General features: G+C 35.0%; 2 protein-coding genes across 5 annotated transcripts; one reads left to right on the top strand and one right to left on the bottom strand.

The window, feature by feature from the left end:
• Nucleotides 1-5,838: 5,838 nt before the first annotated feature.
• Nucleotides 5,839-25,339, top strand: LOC108368802 (putative phosphatidate phosphatase). 2 transcript variants are annotated; one of them, XR_001848423.1, is made up of 4 exons: nucleotides 5,839-5,901; nucleotides 7,119-8,554; nucleotides 11,860-11,866; nucleotides 25,328-25,339. XR_001848423.1 is itself a non-coding variant. In XM_017623725.1 (2 exons), the coding sequence occupies exon 2, from the start codon at nucleotides 7,231-7,233 to the stop codon at nucleotides 8,233-8,235; it is 1,005 nt and encodes a 334-aa protein (XP_017479214.1). In that variant the 5' UTR covers nucleotides 5,839-5,901; nucleotides 7,119-7,230; the 3' UTR covers nucleotides 8,236-8,589. The 2 variants fall into 2 exon arrangements, 1 of the variants encoding a protein (XP_017479214.1); XM_017623725.1 differs by lacking the exons at nucleotides 11,860-11,866; nucleotides 25,328-25,339 and having other exon boundaries at nucleotides 7,119-8,589.
• On the bottom strand, nucleotides 13,367-26,153 carry LOC108368779 (putative phosphatidate phosphatase). Of its 3 annotated transcripts, none has more exons than XM_017623713.1 (2): nucleotides 26,136-26,153; nucleotides 13,367-16,374 (listed from the first exon to the last, which is right to left on the bottom strand). In XM_017623713.1, the coding sequence occupies exon 2, from the start codon at nucleotides 15,444-15,446 to the stop codon at nucleotides 14,436-14,438; it is 1,011 nt and encodes a 336-aa protein (XP_017479202.1). In that variant the 5' UTR covers nucleotides 15,447-16,374; nucleotides 26,136-26,153; the 3' UTR covers nucleotides 13,367-14,435. The 3 variants fall into 3 exon arrangements, with proteins under 3 accessions (XP_017479202.1, XP_017479196.1, XP_017479190.1); XM_017623707.1 differs by lacking the exon at nucleotides 26,136-26,153 and adding an exon at nucleotides 25,678-25,909; XM_017623701.1 differs by lacking the exon at nucleotides 26,136-26,153 and adding an exon at nucleotides 18,750-18,805.
• Nucleotides 26,154-26,565: the final 412 nt, after the last annotated feature.

Below are 26,565 nucleotides of genomic sequence, written 5' to 3'. Positions count from 1 at the left end.
CTTTTACACATTTGTATGGCTTGAGGTATGCAAATACTCATTTGTTTTTGATGAGCTCATTCAAGACATGCTCTAAAATTGCCATAAATGGACATGGACCCCAAAATGGATGAGCAATAATTTTCAACATTTTTATGAAATTTTTATACCCGAACGCAATAAACTTTTATAATTTTATCACATTATAATATTCTTAAGTACAACAAAATTTCTACAGGTTACGATCATACCAGAGCCTTAATAAAGTTACCATTTCTAAGATTCAACTGGCTTTTCAGATGATAAAAATTCATGCCATATATTTCGAATATCCTTTGTTTCTACTGTGACAACAAATATTCACTAGAATTCGAACAAGTACTTTACTCTTTTGTATATATTCATTAGATTGGGCCAAAATCCCGGCTGTACTGCAACGCCGGGCCAACCCGTGACAGAGGTGGAGCAAGCTCCTAAAACACTCCGTCTAATTCCAAAAATCAGTTTAACATTTGTTGTCCTCCGATGGAGGATCTATCAGATGTTAAGCTGATAAGAACAGATACTACACTTTGATCTTAGCCATAAGGCCGAGAAGCGATAACTTAAACCAGCAAGTTTGTGAGTATTTATACGATATTGAATAAAAACCGGTTGAGAATTGCAAACGGTAAAGGAATAATGTAAAATCCTTTTTAGGAGACGAAAGCAAAAACGGCTGAGATTTCTAGCAAAAAGGAATCAAGGACGAAAACAATGTATCAAATGAGCATTTGTGTGCGATTTTGTGTAAAGTAATTCCTAACAAAAAAAGAAGGTAAGGACATTGAAACCCTTTCTTAAAGAGGAGGTAGAATAGTTTGCGTTGAAAACATACAAACCTCACCATACAATGGCATCAACAACGAACCATTTTTCGCTGCTCAAGGCTACCTAAGCACACAATGCATCCTTTGAGTCATCCTCTGTAGCGCACAGCTCAACATCCTAGCGGCGAATGTAACTCTTACCTGAGAGGCAATATATTTTCTATACTTTTTTTTGTGTTTATGATTGTCTTTAAGCTATTATCGTTGAACTGTTTTCCATTTTCGCCTGCAATTCTCGGCTGCAGTTAACAAATTGCTACACCTAAGTTTTTTGATGCAAAATTTACCTTGACTTCTGTCGAATAAATCTTTCGACTTTTACTAAAGATTTCCGTAGAGAGGAGTTATTTGAATTGGCGGCGTGCGCAGTCTAGCCTGGTTTTGGGCGAGCCTATTCCTTTTTTGTCCATGCAATTTTATATATTTTTCCCGTTTTTCATTTTAGGTTTTCCCGTTTTTATATAACCCACTTTTTAAAAATGGCAAACCAATTTTTCTCCGTGTTTTATAATAACTCAGTCAATAACAATAACAATGCGATTTACATATAATATTTTTAATATAAAAATATTACTTTAAAACATGTATTGCATCTGCTTATGAAATTCTTAAATTTCGAGCTAGGTTGTTCGTTCTTTTCAATGAATTAGTTCAACGAATGAGCTAGTTCGTAAACTATCCAACTCTAAAAAGTATATTGATTCAAAATTTAAGCAAAGAACTTCTTAAGTTAAATTCTCAATTTATTCTATATTAAGTAATTAGCCATCATTTCACTTTAAACGTTTCGAGTGTTAAAATAACGTCTAAGACAGAACAAATGAGCACCTTTAACGAACTTCATGCTCAGTTAATTACACAAACTGATAGACATTCTCTTTTACTACCTAATTTGCCGCTATCAAATAATTAGCCATCGCCTTTTACTACTTTAAAACTAGAGCAAATTAGCCAACAATAAATTATCTTCACTAAATTGAACAAACAAAACCTTCTTCGTCTTGTCAAATGATTGTCCAAAAGTGGCCACCTGCTGTAAACAAAAATAACAATCAAATCTAACTAAACAATGGTATATTGACTAGAGCGCGCCACATTTACGTACATAGTTGGCACGCATGCGCGCAAAGTAATGAGCCTTCCAGCTGGCGCTTCTTGCTTCTGTTTTCCCCTTAAATGTCAAACCCAAACTTAGCAGATCCGTCTACGTATGTACGTGTACTTATTTCGATGCATCACTTGCGCTTTGTAAGCTAGTTGAATTGTTCTTGTTGTTATCCACAAACCAGCGAACACTGCTGGTGGTTGTCCGCAATAATAAATTAATTTGTAATTGCATTGAATACGAAATTGAATTCAATCGCACGATGGGTATACAAAAACAGAATCGAAATGATGGGAATGTTAACCAAATGAGCCAAATGAAATAACTGCAGGGGTGTGATGAAAACGGCAGGAGCTCAAATAGTGGCTCTATTATATTCCCTTTTGACATTGGCAGTAGATGATAATGAGGAAAGACAATGGAAGATGAATAATGGCATGTAGGACTGTCGAATGTATTAGATATAATTAAATAAGGACAGTGAGAAGTTGAGATCGCAAATATACATGAGTGTTTTAGGACTTGAAATAAGATCCAAGTTAATTTATAGCTTCTTAATAAATTATTTCGGTATTTTGGGGGAAAATAAATAAATAACTATTTAGCATACAAATATCACTTTGAAGCACTTTTTAGTGCCATATAACAAGCTATATTCTAAATTCATCAATCCATGACTCAAATTGCTTGTATTGAAACCGCATAGTAATTTATGTGCCTTTGTAATTATATCTTACTTTAATTTATTCATTGCAGGCTCGACCAGCAAAGTCGAGCCATTATCAAAAATTGGTTATAGACCCATTAAAATACTCCTCTCCACGGAAATCTTTAGTAAAAGGCGAAAGATTTATTCGACAACTGAAGAGAAGTCAAGGTGATTTTTGCAACGTCGACGTCAAAGTACTTGAGAAGTAAATCATATAAGGTGGTGAAGAACTACAAGCTAAAAACCGAAAATTGGAAGTTTTTAAACGAAATGAACGTCTGAAGAATTAATAAGTACCCCAAGGACAATACTCATCACAAGAAAAAAGATACATTTCACATACATAGAAAATTACCTCAGCTAGTAACAAAGGTAAGCGCATACAAAACAAAACATAACGGCGATAAAGCACTCTTTGTTTAAGTTAGAGCCAAAGGCATCATGAAGGACATATTCCGCGTGCAAGTAGCCTTTGAGTTGCAAAAACTGCTACATATGTACATATGTCACGTTCATCATTTAAGGGTGTGATTCTATTACCTTGCTCCTTTTTGCTTGGAATCATATCCGTTTACAGGCTAACCTAATATTCACGCACGCCGCCAATTTATTGTCAAAAATTTCTCATGCACATGCAACTTGTATGAGATCAACCGAAATTGAACGGCGTGCGTATGAAGCTAACTCAATTTCCAATTTTTGTTCTGCGTGACATTTTGATTTGACGTTTCGCTCAATGAAATCAAATGCAAACGCATGCAAGTCAATTTCGGGTGACGCAAAAAAACAAATTCGACGGCATGCGTACCAAAACGCAAGCCGCGAATATTAGGTTAGCCTGTTATTGTTTCTACATATCTGCCAAAAAGGATTTTACATTATTGGCTGCGTTTCTTTATACATTCCGGATAATCCCATTTCACAACCGGAATAAACAGAATGCTTTTGAAATATACGTTAACATATCATCAGGAACGTTCTAAAGAATAAGTAAACAAAAAAGTTTATTCCAAACGTTCAGAATGAATAAAGAAATACAGGCATTATTTTCTCGTATGCAATTCTCCTTCGCCTTAATTTCATCATCGTATAAATACTCACACATTTGCGGGTTTAAGTTATCACTTCTCGGTAAGGATGTGAACATCGATATTTTTCGATGCATCGAAGGACATGCATCGATTTGCATAGGATTTTTCAGATAATGTTTCACAACAAAATATGTTATTACCAAAATAAATTACTGCTACTGAGCTTATTTTGTTTCTAACGGAACTTTTTGGAGCCGTTTCAATTTTTTGGTCAAAGTCACATCTGTTTTTTGTACAATTGAAAAACTGGAACGACGCACAGTAGTCGGAGAAGCCAAGTTTTACGCAAAAAATTAGAAGAGCTGTTACTATTATGTATAATAAAACTGCGGGATAGTAGTACTGTTGTAATGCTAAATCCGAATATGCCATACAAGTTATAGTTTGACGGTTGAGAACTGTCAAATCAACTGCATTTTCCTCTAAAATTAAGAAAATCTTTTTGAAAATACCACTGAAGAGGTTTTTAGACATTCTAATCACGAATTGCGTGTCAAATTAAAACCTTAAGAATTTATGATTGTCCAAGAGGCTGTTAATTTTTCTAGAAATAAGAAAAATTTCCCACGAAGTAAACGTATTTTGTTTTAAGGCTCACTGATCTCGAGTTATGTATCACGTTCAAACTTTTTCGGTTGACAACTGTCACTTTCATTTCAGTAACACAAAATGTTTGTTTAGCAAAATTTTATTTATTATATACTAGGAAACAAACATAAAATGGATTTATAAAATAATAACAGTAATTATACATGGATTATTCCATACAATATTTACACCTCAATATTTCTTTTGGGTGAAATAAATATATTTTTTTACATTCTTTGTCGAAAAAAGAAGACACCTATTTTTTTATTTCGTCATGATATTCGAAAATCTCGAACCAAAGCTATAGAAGTTACGAGTTTTTTCATACCTGCGTACATAAAGTTTGTACTAGGGTGAGGCTTCCTCAAGTGGGCACCGAATTTACCAACATTAATATTTTTCAAAAAATATTCAGTCAGCGCCGAGTTTTGTAGTCGAAAAGTACACTGTGTAAATTTTGTTGCAAAATTCCAAATAGCTTTGTTTCAAAATTGAAAATTTTTTTTCTTTGAAAGTAAATGAATGTAAAATTTTTTTTTGGTGCAGATTTAAAAACATCAAACTATACAATGAAATTATTTGCGTTAAAAATATTTTTTTTTTGCTTTTCCATAATATTTCTATGAAAAATTGAACATTTAAGCAATTTCTGCGCCTCGTGGACGAAAATTTGTAACAATAATTTCTGTAATAAACATTTCTGCATATATCTAAGTAAAAAATGCGTGCATTTCGATATAATTTGGTCGGAATGAATTTTTTATTTGCCAGCGTGCCCGATTCCAAAATAAATAAATAAACATAAGTTGCTAAAAATACCATTTCGAAGTTTGGTGTCATTATTTTTACCGCAACTGTAATTACATTTCTACTTACTAACACAGAGTTGAACCGTAAAAAATCGGTAGAACATGCTTTGTATGGAAAAAATGCGTAACCCCGACACACAAAAAATGCCAAAAATTAACGGTAAGTCCTAGCTACTCCAAATTTGCGCCATACATTAAAATTTAATAGACTTTAAAATTACATACCATAATTTTTCTATAGATGCGGATTAAAAATTTATAAAATTTGGTGAAATTTTGAAGAATTGTCATAATTTTTGCCCAAAGTTTGAAGTTTGGATTTATATGGTGTTTGTTAAGTATTCAGCTATATTTTTATAAGAAAATAATAAAGATTAAACAAACTAAAGAAAAACAGCCAGAGAAGGACGTAGCGGGGCGTTTCTTGATAACATTTTTGCTACGAATGTATTAAATTTAACTGTATTCGCAACTCTGAGAAAATAACGAAACTTGAAGAACAGCAGCAACAAAAGCAACAACCTGGCAAACAATAGCAATAATCATAATGAAGCTTAGATATCAATGAGATATCGAGACCCGCTGCTGCTGCTAAGTACATTCGCGCACCAACCGGTGTTTGAAGTAGCGGGCCCCATTTCAATTTGTATCTTCATTCATTCGACGTATAGGTTAGTCCATATTCAAGCGGCTGTGGAGCGTGTTGTTCGGTGCGGCAAAAATTAAGCGAATCAACGTCTTGGAAATATCGGTAGTGATAGTAACGGTAGAGGTGCCAATAAGCGCGTTCGTTGCTTGTATGTACAACAACTGTAGTTGAATGCAGTTGATGGTGGCCGTTGTGACATTGCATATAATTTTTGCACATTTCAACTCTCAAGTTTTAAAGTACGATTTTTGACGTTGACGAAAATTCCAATTAACGAAAGAAAAAAGATTTTGTATGCCTAATTAGCAAAAATATCATATTTGGCACTTTTTTCAACCGAAATAACAAAACATAAAATAATATTGAAATTTGTTTGAAAAATAAAAACAAAATTTAAAAACTCGAGGAAGTTTTTGTAAACTGGTACTACAGGAGAGAAAAGTCTCCACAAGTCATAAACTACCAAAAACTAGGCACAAGTTTTTTAAAACGGCAATAAAGCACAAAACATAAGAACGAAAGCTTTAGAGAATAGTCTCCAAGCGCAAAATACAAAACACCTTAATTTTACGAAAAAAGTTCCAAAAGTGAACTGCCAAAAACGTTGAAAATTGCCTTATTTATACCTTTCCTAAAGGTAGCACACCGGCCGGAAATTAAAATTGTTTGGCATAAATTCTGAAAAGAAAGTTACATTTTCAAAGATAATAATAACCTCTACTAAAAAAAATTTGGCAAATCCGTTCAGTAGTTTTCGAGCTTAACGTGGCGAAAAATCCCGAATTCACTTTTTATTCCATGTAAGGAGGATACATAGATTTATACGTGTATTTCGCTTAAAATGTTAAATTTTGGAAAAATTAGCGAAAACTGTTATTACTCAAATAAAATGTAATTATTATCAAGCATTTTTTTTATTATTAGTTCGCGTCATCACTTGTTAGCTTGCTAGTTCCACTCCGCGGAACACAAAAATATTGTTCAGTACTTTTCTTTAAATACGCACTACAAATATACATTAAATAATAACAAACAAACACACACACACACACGATATTTACATTGACCTTTATTTTGTTTACTTATATTAACGCAACCTTTGACAAGCTCATCACAATTGACTAACAATTTTGCACCAAATCTGACAAAATAACAGCTAATCATACACCTGCCTTTGAAAGCACAAGGTTGACATATGTATGTACTTTTAAAAAATAACTTATATCAAGAATATATTGCTATACAAATTTTGAATTCATGCCAAAAAAAATTCAATTTCGGCCATTGTGGGTTGTGATAAAAAATTATTCAACTTGTAGCATAAAAGAGGATACGGGAATCAAATCCAAATAACACCAGATACTCTCCGAATTCCAACAATAGAGAGCACCTCACTCCTTTTCAAATTGAAGTCACACCTCTGTACTCGAAATGTCCGGTATGATAACGCTGCGTCGCTTCATCGACTTCCTCCTATTTGTCGTACTAATTGGCGTCGTGATCGCGCTGTCCCACTTGATGCCGCTACAGAAGCGCGGCTTCTTTTGTGGCGATGAGTCGTTGCAGTACCCCTTCACCGGCAGACAGACTTTTGGTTTTGGCGCGCTATGCATTGTCGCCCTTGGCATCCCCTTCTTCGTCATCCTCACCGTGGAACTCTTTCGACAACTATCGCCTAGCCGTGGCAAACAGCATGGGCATGTAGCGCACGAATCCAACGACGACTCTTGCCGCTGCGGACGCCGCTGGAAGAATATCTACGCACGGCTCGGCTACTATTTGCTGGGCATGCAGATGACGCTAATCGCCACCGAGATACCAAAGCGCGCCATCGGGCGCCTGCGCCCATACTTCTTCAGCATTTGTAAACCACGTCTGGCCGATGGCACCAACTGTGACATTGAACTCAATGAAGGCCAATACTTCGCCGAATACACTTGCGAAAATGATCTTAGCCAGAAAATGATGGCCGAAATGGCAAAGTCTTTTCCCAGCGGACACTCCTCACTCGCATTCTACGCCATGGTTTACATCGCACTGTACCTGCAAGTGGCGCTCAGTACACGCGGCTCCAAGCTACTCAAACATTTCCTGCAATTTGGCTTTGTTATGTTGGCTTGGCTTGTGGCGCTGACACGCGTCACCGATCACTGGCATCACTGGTCCGATGTGCTGGTGGGTATACTGTTGGGCACGCTATTCGCCTTACTGGTGGCGCGATACGTGGCCAAGTTGTTTGAGGGCCGTTGCTTGACATCCACATTAGCCGCGTCGGAAAAAATAATGGCGCATGCCAGCATAGCCTCCGCGTCGGCGCAATCGGCGACACCGGCATTGCCTGCGTACACATTTGGCAGTGTGCCGTATCTGCAGCACCACGGACCAAATAACGCCGCCGAGGATCAGACATACCGCAATTACGGCTACGTGGCATAAAGCGGGCATAGCGGATGGAGAGATGAAGAAAATGGGCACGAATGGCAGCTGTAGTGCAAAAACAAAAGGAAATACGAGTACGTCGAAGTGTATTTGAGTTGCAGTGAAAGCCGTTGTAATTTTGTTATAATTTTATTATTTCTTCATGTTTTGCTTAAATTTAAGTTTTCGACGCACGCATGTGGTGGCATTGGAATTCGAAAAGAAAAGCTCAGTGTTTCGAACTGCATTTATATGTACATTGAATGCAGCATTATTCGGTTGAGTGATTTTGTTCAAGTCTTCCACATCAGAGTCGAATTTTAATTGTAACTTATTTGTTAAAAAAATAAATGAATAAAAAAGCATGCCTTACTTTTTTGGATTTTCAGATACGCAAATATGTATGTAGTTTTATGAACTTTTTATATTTAAGATGATGATATTGTCTTAATTCAAAATCAGTGACCACATAAAAAAAAAATTTAAGTCTCCAAAAAACTCTCCAAATTCTATTACACTATAATATTTATTTATTTTCCAGTTTAATTAATACCTAAAAATGCACAATAAAGTTTTTCGTTTAAAATTTGCAACTCTCCACCAAGTCTCCAGAGTAAAAAGTTGCTAAATTCTTATTTTTATATGTCTATTAAAATGGCAGCCAGGTCCTCAAACACAGGATTTTCAATTAATTTTAAAAGCGCCCAAAAATTCTTCAAACGGCAATACTATTTGATAACACACAACTGCTATATTTTTAGTATATATATTTTGGGAAAATACCTTGAAAATATAGCCAAAACCCGAAACAATTTTAAAAATATTGGCGTAAAATCAAGAATGGAAATTGTGTCGAATTTGTGAAAATTTTTATTTCATTCAACAATTTTTATTCAGCTTGATGTCGTTTTTAATGAACAATTTTTGTGGAAAAGCAGCAACAATTGGAAAAAATGGTAGAAGTGATAGCTATTTCGGAAATCACCACATTTCCTTATCAGATAATAAGCAGGCCGAAAATTTTAATGTTTTTTTTTTGAAATTGCTGATTTTGCTTATTCAGGGCTTCCAAGCTTAATTTTAAAGACCGTGCTCAATTTGCTTATTTCAATGTATAAAGCTCTTAAAAAAAATGCTCAAGAAAAAAATTGCTATCATAGCTTGTGTGTGAATAGTGGTGTCTAAGGAATTTTGGCATCTGATATTTCACAGCCTGATTTCTTGCTTTTTCCTTACAAAGTAATGGGCACATATTTCTGTTGAAAACAAAGGGGGACCTGTGCTCGCTCTTCACAAAAAACTTTAGAACACCATTGTAGTAAATTTCTTAAGAACTGCTTAAGAAAATTTAGCTCAATCTATTCTTTCTTGTCTGAGAGAAACTTGTGTACTATATTCATACATGGCAACCCTCTTCTTGCACTTTTATACCTTTCACGAGCATGAAATAGTATTATAACTTTGGTCCGAGGTTTTTAAGTACCAGAATAAGAAGAAATAGACCCATGAAAATGTATAATGCATATGATCTGGAACGTCGAGCCGAGGCGATTTAGCCCAGGCGGACATGGCCATATACAATCTAGTCCCTCAGTTTTCGAGATATCCGACTGAAATTTGGTAATTGAGTGTATTTTTAATAATTTATTAATCATTTGTCGGAGCCGGGAAAATCGGACCCCTATAACATATAGCTCCCATACAACTGATTGCTCTGCTCTTTCTTGTGTCTTTTTACGGCATGACAAGATTTTAATAAATTTTTTACGCATTGATACGAAAACTTCATGGCGACCTACCCAATATTTACTCTGTGGACATACATAAATCTACTGAAAAAATATGCAGATAAAATTAATGGCACCGACTAAATTTAAACGCATTTCTATCTTGAATCACTCAACGGCGTTTCCCGCGCGACAAAAAGGCCACCGATCACCTTGGCTGCAGAGAGCCTAGAATTTATGTGTATACATATATGTAGGTGCATGAATATTTTGGTCATAATTTTTCGGCTGGTTTTCACTATGTCATATTTTATCGCCAAAATTTGTCGCCATATTTTGACACAACTTTATCTCCTTTGCCTATACCTTTCCCAATGATATTATGGGCCAAATATAGACAGATTGCCGATTCAGCATCGCATGTACACTACTTAAGACTTATCCTGATTGAAATAACTCGACATATGGCTTTTTTATCCATTTTTTATTACTTTTTTTTAATTTAAATACAAACATATTCAACAATTTTATAATGAGCTCGAGGCCATTTTTAAATGAAAAATTTATTGTGGAAAAGCAACAAGCGTCTTAGCGCGGTGCATGGGTAACTGACTGAGTCAGTGGGATCGTCGGTTCGAATCCTACTGAAAGAAGTCTGATGAGGAAATGTGGTGATTTCCGAAATAGCTATCACTTCTACCATTTTTTCAAATTGTTGTTGCTTTTCCACAATAAATTTTTCATTTAAAAATGGCCTCGAGCTCATTATAAAATTGTTGAATATAATTGTTAAATGGCCAAAAAATAACAAAAAACAAATTAAATACAAACATTTTTAAACGGTAATCAAACAAAAAATTTCATTTTTACAACGCGTTTTTTTCTCAGTGTACATACTTACACATAGTTGAAAAGTCAGTCTTATATACATAGTACATACATATATCTCCTTTGAAAATCTTTCAGTTAACACGCTGGTTAAATAAGTAGAAAGGTAGAAGGCTTGGATATGGAGGAATCTGCATAACAAATGTACTCGTGCGAAGGTAAATAAGAAACAATAAGAAACAAGAAATAAATAAGCAGGAAACTGCTTGATGATACATACATGCATACACATTTAGTTACATAACGGGTGATTTTTTTGAGGTTAGGATTTTCATGCATTAGTATTTGACAGATCACGTGGGATTTCAGACATGGTGTCAAAGAGAAAGATGCTCAGTATGCTTTGACATTTCATCATGAATAGACTTACTAACGAGCAACGCTTGCAAATCATTGAATTTTATTACCAAAATCAGTGTTCGGTTCGCTTTACGTCCGATTTATGGTCTACATAATCGACCAAGTGAGCAAACAATTAATGCGATTGTGACCAAGTTTCGCACTCAGTTTACTTTATTGGACATTAAACCAACCACACGAATGCGTACAGTGCGTACAGAAGAGAATATTGCGTCTGTTTCTGAGAGTGTTGCTGAAGACCGTGAAATGTCGATTCGTCGCCGTTCGCAGCAATTGGGTTTGCGAAACACATTTCGAACCGAACACTGATTTTGGTAATAAAATTCAATGATTTGCAAGCGTTGCTCGTTAGTAAGTCTATTCATGATGAAATGTCAAAGCATACTGAGCATCTTTCTCTTTGACACCATGTCTGAAATCCCACGTGATCTGTCAAATACTAATGCATGAAAATCCTAACCTCAAAAAAATCACCCGTTATATACTCAACGCGAGGATTATGAAATCTCCAAACATACAAATTTGTATTCTCTCTAGTTTATTCTCTCACAAGCGAGGACTACATACTGAACTGAATTCTGAAATAGGGTGTTTTTCAATCAAATTCTAAAACAGGGCGTTTTTTAACCAAATTCTGAAATAGGGCGTTGCTGAAAAATTTTCTGAGATAGGGCGTTTTCGATTTGTCTGCCGAGATAGGTCCATCTTCCCCTCAGCCATCGATATGTACTCCTTTCCCTTATTACTAAACCTGAAGAATTAAACCAACAGTTTTTAAGTATTAAAACTAAAAATTATAAAGAAATTTTCCGACCAAACTTGTACAAATAAAAAAATCATTTTTTTTTAGTACCCCAGTTTATTCTAGCTCCAAAGACACCAACTTGGAATCATACTTACACAAACAAGGCTGATTTCTGGCTCCGACAATTATAAACTTCAAGATTCCAATCGAACTAGTTTATACAAGTTACTTTTTTTTCTCATGTAGTTTCATCCAGCGGTGTTGCCACTTTGTGAGGAATTTCCGGTGCGCAGGAGTATTTTTTGAGGATTTTTATTTTGAGGAATTTTCTCTCGATATATTTGCAGATAACAAGTCCAACCATGTTTTACACAACAGAGTTGTTAAATCGCTCTGGAAATTTTCGAAGTTTTACAAGGAGTGAAATACACCATACAATCGGCTTGTCTAACATTCTTCAAACCTACTTTTCGCATTTCGTCATACACCATGCAAATATGACTCGTTCAAGTAAAGAATTTTAGTTTTCTTCCGGTTTACAATGTAAAAGAGTTTGGTTTTGTTCGATTTTTCGCTCTTGCGTCAACATGGCGGCCAGGAAATCAATCGTTATATTTTCCACATATTTTAAACTTCAAAATCTCGATATCGAATGGAGAGAACACGCACTGTTCGATCATAAGGATATTCGTATTGATTCTTCATTAAATCCATAAAATTTTAGAAAAAAAGTTTTTGAATTAAAAGCTTCCTCAAGTTCATATAAGTTTCCCAATTAAAAAAAAAATATAAAAATTATATCTGCATTACTAATATAGCCCTTTTTTAATGCTTTAGTAGAACGTATATTTACTAGTTTAAAAATGCGTAGGACTGACTTGAGAACAGATTGGGCACTGATATAGTTGCAGCAATATTATATACAAAGCAAGGCATAAAAAATAACGCTGATACTTTGTTTGAGCCGCAAGAACAAATGTACCTACCAATTGAATTGGAGAATGTAATTAAGTTTTTTAGTACTAAGTACCTGTAAATAGTAGTACATAATTAGCATAACTGTAATAAGAAAATTTTTAGTAATTTCTTCGGATTCTGAGGATTTTTCATTTGTTTTTGAGGAATTTGGCATTTATTTTTTGTGGCAACACTGTCATCCAGGTACTCACCCTTATAAGTACATACATACGCATACATTTACGTTAGCAGTTTACCCAACAGTAGCATGACGCGCATCGGAATGTATGTATTTACAAATGTGTGTACAATTATAATCGCTATGATTCACCTGCGAGCTTCTTTCGATAAAAAAGCAATGTAACGAAGTTGCTAAGCGTGCGCCAACGAAGAATGCATGGAATGACAAATTTGTTTTTTTTTTTTGATATTTGTACATGCTGAATTATTTATTTAACACTTTGCAGGTAAATCTATTTTTATAATTTCCGGCTCATTTTTAAATTCCATATAAAAATAAAAATATTAACGTTTTTGTACTTCTGCACTAGATATACATTCGTAGGTATGTACATACATATTCCATGATTTATATTTGCATATAGGCGCATCTGCATGCACACATAACCGTATCTTGCAGAACAGCAACCACAAGTGTACCGTGAAAATTACACAAAAATGTATGTCTGTTTGTTTTAAAATTTTTTAATACTTTTATTTTTAATAAACTTAAAGATAAGGAACTTATTTAAAGCTGCACGACATTTAACCTCAATATTGAATACATATTTACTTATGCAATTTAAATTATAAATATCTCACTGGTCTCTAGTTTTACAAAACCGATTTTAGGTAAATGTAGCTAAAAATCTATTTAATACTATTTATTACATAAAAGAGCTTTTTTCGAAAAAATACAATAATGTATAAAAGTTGAAATCAAATGTAGCAGTTACTATTTAAATAAATATCTTGTAGCCATAGTTTAATAAACATTGCAAAAAACGCAATAAACAATTGATTGATTTGTGTGTGTGTGTGTGTGTGTTGAAGAACATAAACTGCTTCCATTTAATACTTTCCGCCCCCCTTTGCGGCTTCTTTGGCATACTTTTCAACCATTTATGTATTTCAGCGGAGCTACCTTGGTTTTAAAATTTGGCATGGTTTTTACTTTTACAATTTTTTTTTTAAATATTCTTATTTTTTATTACTATTTAAATACAGATTTTTTACTTTTTTTAGAGCCATATTTCACTCAATCATGCTTGGTTATCTTTTTTAAATTGTATGTACGTATATTTTACAGTCTAGAAGTTATGACTTCTGATTGAACGACCGAAATAACCGAATTAAAAAAAAAAAAATTCCCACTTTTTAGACTGTCCCTACTAGTAAACTTTTTAATTTGATATCAGTTAATTAAACTTTATCACGATTTCTAAAATTATTTCCACATTTTAAGTGTTCTTAGTTTTACATTGATTCCGTTATACCGGTACTTTAATAAAACTAATATTTTTTTTTTCGCTTATCACCATTCACACCTTCGAGTTAAACTGTTCGTTGCTGAAGCCACCCGCGCTGTTCCTATCCAGCGACGGCGCCACATTTCCTCCACCATTTCGCATCGTGTACGGCGGTGGCGTGACGGCGATCTCATCAAGTGTCGTGCTTGTGTCCTGACGCGGCAAGTTCACGTGTAATCGCTCCAATGGCGTGCTAAAGTCCTTGGTGAGGAAAATCGCAGTGATCACCGCAATTGCCATGCCGAGCAGGCAGCCGACAAGCACATCAGACCAATGATGCCAGTTGTCCATTATGCGCGTCAACGCGGTGAACGAGGCTAACATGAGCAGAGAGAATTGTAGAGAGTTGCGCGCAAACTTGGATGCATTCCAGGTGAGTTTGTGCTGTAGGTAGATGCAAAGATAAGTCATGGCGAAGAAGCACAAACTCGAGTGGCCGCTGGGAAAGGAGAGTCTCGCCTCACGCACTTCACTTGCTGCATAACCGCTACCAACACAAATGTAGTTCTCAATGTAGCGATGTATATTCTGTGGCGCATCACAGCTACTGCCATCCGCCAGCTGCGGCTGACACACAGCTATGAAATGAGGTCGCAGTCGTCCAATTGTATACTTGCCCAACTCTGTGGCAGCCAGGGTGAGGGTTGCGCCGAAAGCAAAGTGAACGGTATATTTCAGGCATTCCACAATCCATATGGGTACTTTCCAACCAAAAAGAAGTCGCGTTTCGGTGACGCGACCACGTCGGTAGAATCGCGTAAACTCTACAACGATAACCACAAAGGCCGGCAGGACTATGATGAAAACGGCGAGAATAACCGCTGTAATGGTATTGGGTTGAAAAGGATAACGTATCGTCTCATCGCTGCAGAAGAAACCGCGGCGGGTGGGTTGTATTACAAATTCGCATATGATAGTTGGTATTGTGAGCACCACCATAACAATCAGATCGAGCAGGATGCAACGTAACAAGCGACGATCTTCGATGGTGAGTGCGCTGCCTTTCATTGCTATGGATTGCATTTGCAGTGGCGGTAGAGGCAATGAAAGCGATAATCGAGAGCTGGCAAGCTGCGTATTATAAGTCTCTTCCAGAAAGCGCGTGGTTTCGTGTCAGTGGGATTATAGGTCATAGATCACTTGGATTGTGGCACCTAGGCACTATTTTAGCTGTGACGTAGTTTTGTTTTTTTATAAGCTTTTTGGGCTCTGCCAAACTAATGAATCACCCACTTTGTACCTAAATGTTCGTTTCTCACCACAATTAATTTGAAGTTGATGTAAATTTAAACTTGCGATCTATATGTAGTTAATTTTAGCCGAAAAATAATATTTTCAAACTTATCGTTTTTGGTTCGTTCGCTAGCTCCGCATGAGCTGTGCGTGTTTAGCGATGCGCGTCGCAGGGTCGTTTGGTGACTGAACGTGTATGCGCCACTTTCAAGTAATTTATTTCAGAATCACTACGATTACTACTCACTACGTCCACACCGTCGCCACCGCTAGCGCTGCTCCTCTTGACGCTCCCATAAAAGCAACCAACTTTGTCGGCGTTTAATGTCGCACAGTCATACCTACCCGCATGTGCGAGTATATTCTCAACTCAACTTAACTCTCTGCTCAGTTGCTTGTTGAACTTTTTTCCGCTGCTACTATTATGATCGTGAAGTTTAGTTAACTGCCGGATGGTTAACCCGCATTTTCGTCCATAATATTCCGACACTCTTCACCCTTCATGCTTTGCTGTCTTACTGCTTTAATATGATCCCTGATTGGCCTCTTTGCTTTCATGCAGAGACAATGAGAATGAATATGTCTGCGTCTATTTGTGCTCTTATTTGGTTGATCCGTCAACTCGATCGTCTAATCGGCGGTCGCGTAATTTGCCCCTACGTGTGACTTACTTTTTTTTTAGTCTATGACTTGGTGATCATTAGGCATGCTGGGTACACTGCAAAAATAAGAAAAGTATAAGTTGAAATATATCTTCAGAATTTGCTTTTAATTAAAAAAAAAAAAACAAAAGGTTCTGTTGGGTTCTTTTTTTCAAAATTCTCTACTTTTTGCTGAAAGTGCTAGAAAACTCACTGTTCTCAATTTAACGCTATTCATACTTTTCACGCCATTTATACTTTTTCAGAATTTGCTTCTATTTTGAAAAAAAGTATGTTTTAAAAACTGTTCCCACTTTCAACAACTGGTCCCACATGCCAAATTGATATAACTTTAACATTTCATTAATTTTTCAGCATTCTTTATTTTTATTGTCTTCGTAATTTTCAAAAATTTGTTTACGAATTGATGTTGTATTGACTGGTGATTTTTTTAAAGCTTTTTAAAAGTTAATGTATATTGGTATTTACGAGTGACGGAGCTGACGAAAAATCACTTCCCAGTTAAATTTTTCATACACCTTAAAATATTTGTTTTTTAACCATCGCTTTAAAGAACCTCACATTTGGAAAAACCGCCTTGCAATTCCTTCAAGTGCATTGGGTAGCAAGTGGAGATCGCTTGATAAGATAGTTGAGTGTTCGTCATAAAAAAAATTTAATCAACGCAATGTAAATACATATACGTGTATTTCGCCTACCCAAAACTACTTACAAACATACGCGTACTCTTTATTGGCTTATCAAAAAAGGCCCAAATTGCAAATGATAATAAGAAGCCCCACAAAACATGAGCGTTTACACAAGAATAATAAGTATATCCAAACAAGAGGTTTATTCATAAGCACAAAAAACAGCAACAATATCTGTGATAAAAGCGATAATGACAATCTGCATATTAAATAAAGTAAAGTGTGTGAATAAATAAATAAATAAATAAATATTTAAAGCAAACAAAGATACGTGTGTCAAGTGAATCGCATCGAGCAAGGCGAGATTAATAAAGTACAATAATAAAAAAACAAATTTACAATTTAACTGCGACGAGCCAAAAAATAATAACAAAATAAATATACGTAAATAAACAAGTGAAAATAAATCACAACAATGGAAGAAAATAATGTCACGGTCCAATAAAAGCAGTAGACAAAATATTTTCCACGGTCAAGCGCCTTCATGTCTCTGTTGTCGTGGTGCTTTCAACACCTTTCTCCACTATACCCCCCATATTCTCTTAGCGAGCTACCTATCTTTGATTCCAATGTGATCTCAACCCCACATCACCAAACACGCGGCCGTTGGTCATTGATTCCAATGCGATCGCATGCCCTCGCTATTGCCTGTATATTTATTTGTTTTTTTCGGCATAGTGGCGCTCACTCACCACTTGTTTGGTTTTTGCGATATTTGTATTTGTTTTGTTCAAACAAATTGAGGCAACTGTTCGCTCATTTATTCAAGGTAACTTTTGGTGTACTTAAATTTCCCTTCCCAACGCCATTGTAAAATGAGCGCTTGAGCGCATTTCTCGGAGCTGTCATCAGCATAACTGACGTCCCTAAATTGGAGCGCTAAGCGTTGCGTTTCAATGCGGCGTAATGTCTAACGTTTTATCATTTCCTCTCTTTTTTATTCTCGCTTCTTGTTTTACTTTTTTGTCCTTTTTCTTTCTTTCCGTCTTCTGCATCCAACTTCAATACGTAACGCTCTGTCAAAAATGAAAATTCCATTTGCTCGGCGTTAGCGCCGCGTTATTGTGGGATGCTCCATACAAATTGTACGGGCATGAGGATTTTTGACAGTTGTTTGGCGTTTGACGCGCCAATTTAGGGACGGCAGTAAGTCTGCGGAAATGGACGCGCTCAGCTGCAATGTGATATTTAATTGAAAGGAGAGCATCAGAACGCATAGTATGAGCGACAGTTAAAAAAAAAACAACAATAGTAGCATATGGCATGATTGATTTAGAAGGTATTTTTATCATGTTGCGAGAAGCGCCAAGAGTTTAATTTCCTAAAATAAACGATAACTGTTTCCACCATATTTATTTGGTATTTTCCTCTACTTCCTCCCTCTCTAAAACTGTTCCCATTTTTCGGGATTGTTTTTATTCTTAAATTGTTCCCTATATCTCAAAATGCTCTCAAATATAAAACTTATCGCGTTTTAAAGTTTAAACTGTTCCCATGTTTTAGAACTTCCACTTTTTACAGTTGTTACTATTTTTTCACAATTTTAACTTTGTTTAAATATTTTATTATTTACGGTGTTTTAAACTATTTTTATGTTTTTAGCAGCTGTCATATATCGACAAGTCACTCGAATTTTGATCAGGGCTAAAACCGAACTTAAAAAGTTAGCACTTTGAGTGGGATTAAACGCACTTATTTTCCTTTATTTTTCGATCTCAATGTCACATCTCAATTTGACCTACTTTTTGAAAGCAATCTAGAGTGGTTTGCCATATCCAACACAAGATTTCCAGATAACCGCGTTGAGATGGTCCGTAATAAAACACTCGATATACATGTACGCATTTGCAAATATTACCTAAAAAACATACATTTATTGCACACTTACTATAGGTACGTAAAATTTCACTACATTATTTTCTTTATTTTCAGAGCAGATACTCGCAGTTACACGGTAATCACCACGTTTCATAACCGCAGAGAATTGCAAAGCAAACAAACAAAATCGTTTATAACTGCGCGCTAATTAACTGCATTCTTTAAAAGTTTAAAGTCATTGAACTATTTGCAATAAAATATACTATTTTTAGAACTTATTTCAATGTAACTTCAATGATTACTAAACCAAGTTTTCCCGTCGGCTAGATAGGTGACAAAGCCAGTTAATCAATTGTCGATCGGTGATCGCATTTGCTAACATATGCTTTGTATACTCACCAGAGCTGCCAATTATACGTTGGTATGAAGTGCCATATTGAGGATAAAAAAGTGCCAAAATGTGCGAAATAGAAAAATAAAAGTGCCACAAAAGGTGCCATTCTTACTCTTCTTTTAACTCTTCCCGTTTAGCATTAAAATTCGAAACACACTTCTAAAACTTTTGTTGAGAAAAAGAAAAGGATTTCCCAAAAATGTTTTGAAATATTACAAAAGAATTAAGAAGAATTAATTAAGTGCCATTTTAAGTAAAATAAAATAGTGCCGATACTGGCACGGTTTGAGCCAAGTTGGCAGCCCTGATACTCAACTTAAGTTTGCTCACTCAATCGCTCTCATTCTCTCGGTTTGCAAGTGCTGAAAGTGCAAGTGCTGTCCACATTTAAACGCTCCCAGTAACCATGGATGTATTCAAATCAGACAGACAAGGAACGAGACAGTTATGGATAGTTAATTGCTATGAGAGTAGAACTGTATGCGCCAATGTCAATGGGTGACTGGGCTAGAACATCAAACAAATGTTCGTACAAATTTATGCTCATAACTTACGGTCTAGCATTATTATTCTACGGCATAAGCAAATGTGTCTTCCAACCAGGGTTAGAACTACGGCGAGCCCAAAATCAGTAGTAGATTTTTTATGTGTATCCAAAAGAGTTGTTTATTTAAGTATGCAAAAATAGCTGCTGATCCTTCTTTTTTGTTCCACGGAAAATGCGTTATGCTATCTTCCAACTGTGTGCCTGGAACTTTACCCAACATACCTTATACCTTAGACTCTAACGAAAGCAAGGAACCAAAATAATTTTTAATGACAGAGTTATCATCCAGCAAGTATTGCATATTTGAACGAGTGGAAAACAATATTTAAAAAATTACGTTTCCACTATTTTTATCGGGAGAAATTATCAATGTTATACCATTTCCCAGAAATAATACCTTTAAGAGATACATTTATGTTTAGATATGAACTAAATTCATTGTTTCATGCTTTTATTAGAAGTAAATGCATGAGTAAAATTTAAAGAGGACGATAATTCTATTTCTTCGTATTATTTTCGAAAGAAAATCGTAGCAGATCGTAGATAAACGATAGTAAATCTACTACGATCGTAGTATGGTTCTAACCCTGCCTGCAAAACAGCAGCGTTATGGGCGCGAATAACAGAAATTTATACAGTAGCAAAATGGGAGGGAGCGTAAGTTGTTTGGTTAATTAGATTAAAAAACTGAACTCGACCTCAAATTGAATGAATAAGTGTAGTTTTATTAAGTTAAATATGTAAACTATGACGACGATACTGATGGTTGATGAGGCTGATGCAGATGACGATGGAAAAAATTAAAAATAGGAAGTATGATGTTAAAAAAAGCTCATTAAAAAGTGAGTGCAAGCGTTTTAAACGATGACGAATGTGGGAGTGGAAAAATAAAGTCTATACCTAGTATGTAGCAAGAGAAAATATTTTAAATCAATTTTTTTATATTTTTTTTGCAGGAACTTCAAAAGAGTACCGCAATATCCCCAAATCAAAATCCTCGAACCCAAACTCCCCAAACACAAAATCCCCATTTTCTGTGCCATACACCGAGCCCTAACCGCCCAAAATATGTAAGCGACAACATGTTCGATTTTCTATTTTTGACCGAAATCGATTATTTACCACACAGCAAAGTACCGTTACAAAGTTATAGCGAAAACAAATTTGGCTTAATTGCCCAATTGTACTCTGTTTACATTTTTTTGTGCACGCAAAGTGTCGGTTAAGGAGGAGATCGTTCCATTTTTGTTAGAAAGTTTTGTAGTGCCTCCATATTTCTTCAAAATATGGGTTTTTTAAATACAAAGGTATACATGTATATTTGTGGTAGATTAATATTTTGAATCAAAAGAATAGAAATGTAATACACGTAGTATATGGTGTTAAAATACTTGGTTGTTGCAGAGCTTAACTAAAGGCGCACTCGTCCCATACAGCGATACTGATTCTTCTGAAGAGTTAGTTGAAGAGGAAACTTGTGTAGGAAGACGAGGTTGAAAGAAGCTGAAACCACTACCTAAAAGACTACTACGGAAGAAGCAACGTAGTACTGCCGTAAGACCGAATCCGTGCGCTGAAATGCTTGCGCTGATAATTTCACCGAGAGCCGGCGGTTACAATTAAATGAACCCTTTGAGGGAATGGGCTATAAAAATCGCCAGAGGGCATGCCTGTTATATTGTATGAAACGAAGTAACGTTAAAAGAAAAATAGTAGAAAATAGCAAAAGGCGTATCAGTTATTATTACGTTATAAATTACGATAACACACAAGTATTAAAGTGTGCCAACAGTTTTTGCTTAAAACACTAAGCATAACACGGAAAGTATTACGATCGGTGAGAGATAAGACGTGTATTGTATCCGATAAGAAAAAAGTGGTTTCTTGCCATAATAGCAGTTCCATCCTTATTACTGTCGAAATAAAAGCAGCAAACTGTACCTTCCAGAGTAAATTCGCAACTAATTTTCCGTAATTTTCCAGTCTCGAAAAATACTGGACCAAAGAAAAACCCATAGATCCATCAGTTTATACTGCGACAGTTGTGCAGGTCAAAACCGGAATAGAGCTTTGCTTGGAATACTTTAATTTTTCTTAGAAAATTCAACGAGTATTCAAAAGATAAAAATCGCATATGTACTTATTACTAGGGCCCCACAAACATATTCTGAGCGTTCGGAATATATGAGTCCGAGTACTAGGTAAGAAATATGTGTTTCAAAAACAAACTTTTTTTTACTCTTATATGAATCTTTTAGGATTCACATAGGATCCAAGTTATGAGTCAGCTCCTTGTGGCCATATATAAAAAAAAATAAAGATTCGAAATTTGTATCTAAACTTTTTTATACAGAAATTGAAAATGATTAGAGAGCAAAAAATTAATAAAATTTAGCTGCAGCTGCTGTATAGTATGTATGTTATTTGAAAGAAGTTTTTGCCGAATTCCTTTGCAAATATAGTGCGTTAAATAAGACCCAAAGAATAACCTAAAGTAAGAGTCGGAACGTACTAAATTTATGAGGCCGATAAGAGCCTCAAAAAGAGTCTAAACCTCAGATTTATATCCTATATTCCATTCTTAAAGCGCCATTTGGTTTTACTGCGACTGAACCGCTCATCGAAATCATATAAAGCAATTTTTTTTGCTAAATAGTTTAGGATTGATTACCCTATTTAGGACTCGGTGAATACAATAACGACATATAAGAGAGCCTGCCTAACAAGATAGAGACGTATAGATTAGAAGTTTTGCAAAAAAAGATTCCAAACGCGTCTTACACTTTTCTCTCTTATTCTTTTCTTTTCCTTTATCGTTAGGTTTAATTTAATTTTATCTTTTATTTTACTTAGCGTAAATATAATAATGACTTGCGATCAAATAATTGCTGTATCTAAGCTGATTAAACGCTAGAGAGATTGTTAATTGCGTGCAATTTTCACTTTTCCAACTGTTTTTTAATTAGACATGTGAAAGCTATTACAACGAAGGCGAAAAATTAGCACAAAAACTCAAAACTATCTATATATTTCCACGTGTTCAAACATTCATGCATGCATGCTTACATGCATACATAAATATAAACGTACATACTCATACATATATTTATTTGATCCTCAAATTATTTATAAATACAGCGCTTACCATTCAGCTTCACTACAAAAACGTAGATCAACGAAAAGCGATTGAATATGGATCGATGGAGATACTTATGTATGTACTACTGTAGTACATAAATATGTATAAATGTATCCGTACATATGTATGAACATTAGGGTACATCATTCTCCATTCAAAAAAAAAAAAAAAAACAGCAGATCTTTTAAGCTTAAAGTCTTCTCTCATCTGAACTGATTTTTTTATAACTGCGAGGTTCCATGGGAAAGTGGACATCAGTGCAAAAATTATTTTCTTTATAAAACTAACAAACGTGTGGATAAGACATTTGCAAAAATCGTGAATCAACCAAAATATGCGCGGACTCGCCCATTATCTATATACCCACCCTTGTGGTCAGCTGGTTAAGTTCAGTTACATTTTGACCAGTTTTGGGTTTTTTATTTTGTTAATCTTATGTTTATAGTTTTTTTTTTATAAAAGCCTAGCACATCAAATAACCAGAACCACATACATACATAAATCCACATTTAAAACTTTGTACAAAAATTATAAAAATTGAACGAACCTTAACAATTACACCCAAAAATTTTAAACTTTTTTTTCCCGATTTTTAGAAAAATTCTAGGTATGTAGTTTTATAGCCCTTTAAATTTAAGTAGGTAAAAGTGAAAATTTCAAGACGCTAGGAAATCGCGTTGATTTTTAATAGTTTTTCTGGCTGACAGTGCTAGGCATTTTTTTTTTTTAAATAAAAGGCACTAGCCTAAGATAAAACGTGAGTGAATTTAACCTCTACTTGGCTTCCTATATTTTTTAATAACTAATCTTTATATATGGACTACACTAAAAGCTCCTTTTCATATAAAAATTCGTACGTGGCCTACCCGTAACAAACGTTGTCGCACCCGTGATAGAGGAATTTCGGATTCTTTGTATAATAAAGCCATAATTTTTTTGTAGTTTTTGCTTTGTTTGTGTTCCCGGTTCTTTATTTTATTATAAGACATCAAGTTCGCACAGAAAAGTGAAATAAATTCGCCGACATTCCGTAAAATATACCTGCTACAAAAAGCGGGTTATTTTTTCTTTATCCCACTCGTAACAGAAGTAATAAATCAGATTTTTTCCATATAAAAGTAAGCTGGATTTTTTTTCGTATTTTGTAATAACTCATATATTTAATAGTCAATTAGGTGTACCGTTATCAAAATGTAGAATTGTTGAGTACCTTATACTTAAATTTAAACAAGAAAGAAATTTTTTTCTGTACAAATGTCCAACCCGTGACGGTGGAATAGCCCACTTGCATAATTTTACTTAAGAAAATTGCGATACCGCAACCTTTCTTGGTGAAGCACCTTAATGTACATACATACATACATACACATATGGAAGCCAAAGCTATAGATCTTCATAGCCAAACAAAAAAAAACAAGCACCTGTTTCGTGTTAGTTTACCCACAGCCAACATTACTTTGCGGCTTTTACTTGCTTAGATGTTTACGCTCAGCTGATTCGATTAAGTTTACTACTTTCCCATTGCCAATTTTTTCGCTTTGACTGATGTGTGGTAGCTATATGTAGTATCGATAGCTTTCATATTATCTCTAGTCAGACTTAAGTGCGCAGCTGCAGCGCCCAATTTCGACATTTATTAGCCAATAATTTGTTTAAAAAATTGCATGGAAAGCATTTTTTGCGTTTACCGGCCTTTTTTCAGCTTCTTCTTTGCCTTAAAATGGCGTTTAGTGGCTTCTGTTTTTTTCTTTTATTTTTTTATCTATAATTATTATACATACATATACTTTTATAATTCATATGAAGAAAGTGGTCAGTTACAGGCATCAGGCAGTTATATTGGCATTTAATTTGATTTATGCAATAGGAATTATTTATCTAAAAAAATTTTGTGGTTAAATATTTTTGCGAAATTAAAACTTTCAAATAAGCAGCATAAGGTACGAATTAACAAAAAAGCGGTTACTTGTTAATTAAATTTTGCATAATTTTGTTACTTCAACAAAAATTGTAATGATAATTTTCCTAAATCTGTGCGTACGATATTAATAACACTGGCAATAGCTAACGGAGTAGACCGCTTGCGTATCATTATCAAAAAAATTAAATTTTTCGAGACCCTTACGGCTTTTTATGGAAGCATTTCATTGTGTTTACCATCAAGGTTTTTGGAGCTTTTGAATTTTTTTCAGAATATTTTTTGGGAACTTTTAGAACTTTTTATGAACTTTCAGATGCCTTCGAATTTTTTAAATGAATTCTTTGAGTCCTTTTTAGTTTAACTAACGTTTTTGTTTGAGAATTTGATCAGTTCTTTTGGGAAATTTTCTTGATTCCTTCAGGACCTGTCACAACTTTTGTAGGCATTTAGAGACTTTTTGAGATATTACGAATTTTTTTTTTTAATTTTCTTATATTCGAGATATACATACATATTACATTTTTTGACATTATCGGAATTTTTTTTTCCTTTAAAGATTTTTCGACTTTTTGAGAGTCTTTCCAAAACTTTCAGAAGTTTTTATCTTTTATTAGCGACTTTCGAGATTTCTATGCACTTTAATAGAGTTCTCTTTTTTTTAGTTTTTCATGTTTTATTCTCTTTACAATTTTTTTGCTGCGTTTCGAAGATTTTGGTACATTTTTTTTTGTTTTTTTATAATGAGTCTTCTAGATATTTTTTTAAGATTTCAATGTACTTTGAAGGGGTGATTACGAGCTTTTAAGGATTTTTCCGCTTTTTTTCTAAATCTTTGGTAACAATTTACTTACTCAATCAACCATTGATTTTTTCCTAACATTTCGATTCAATTCTTGAGATCTCAGTTTTCTTTGAGATTAGTAATTAGTGCCAGCACCGCTCTTAACTAGCCGTGCTTCCATTACAGTAAATATTGAACCACACTTCTAAAACGAACACCTCAGACACAACAAATTAGTTACCAGCGCGTGTTACCCAACGAAGTGCGGCTGGCACTTGATGCGCTCCAGCGACGGCCGCTTGATCAGTGACTATTGCATGAATTGAAGCGCAACACACTAGCGCGCCCGCGGTAAACCAACTTGCCGACGAAGCATTAAATTTCATATAAATGTTTACAACTTAACTATATAAAAAAATAACTGTAATGTTATACTTATGTGCGAATTAAAAAAGTAAATTATTTGCAACGGCGCCAATGCGCCTGCAAAGTCTGCTTTCTTACAAAGAAGCATATAAAATTGTTTACCCGCTTCCGTTGCTTAAATTAAAGAAAAAAATCGAATTAAGACCGCCGTTACTTAAGTTGCACCCTCATAACTCCTCGTTTGCATTTGACACTACTACTTCCTTTGACATGACACCGAGTGGCGCTGTCGCTGAAATGAATGATGCGCCAAGTTTTGGAGTGGTGTGCATGCTCAGCGGGCGAAGGAAGGTTCCTTATAAAAAAGATCAACACGATGTCATATAAAGTGAAGTACTTATGTACTTGTGTACTTATATGTAAGTACATACATATGTGTATACATGTGTTTATAACTATGAATGTTTGCACTTTTTATAGGCTTGCTTGCACTATTGTATTTATTCAATCGTCGACCCCGAAAGGCGTGCGAACACTTGTCAACAACAAGTCAAAATGTGGGTCCATTAACGACTTCATCTTTGGGTGTGTA

Source organism: Rhagoletis zephyria, unplaced genomic scaffold (genome assembly GCF_001687245.7).
Source record: "Rhagoletis zephyria isolate East Lansing unplaced genomic scaffold, Rhagoletis_zephyria_1.1 Rzeph_scaffold_00053, whole genome shotgun sequence".
NCBI lineage: Eukaryota > Metazoa > Arthropoda > Insecta > Diptera > Tephritidae > Rhagoletis > Rhagoletis zephyria.
Note: the sequence above shows the minus strand (reverse complement) of the source record. Positions and strands in the feature narration are given on the sequence as shown.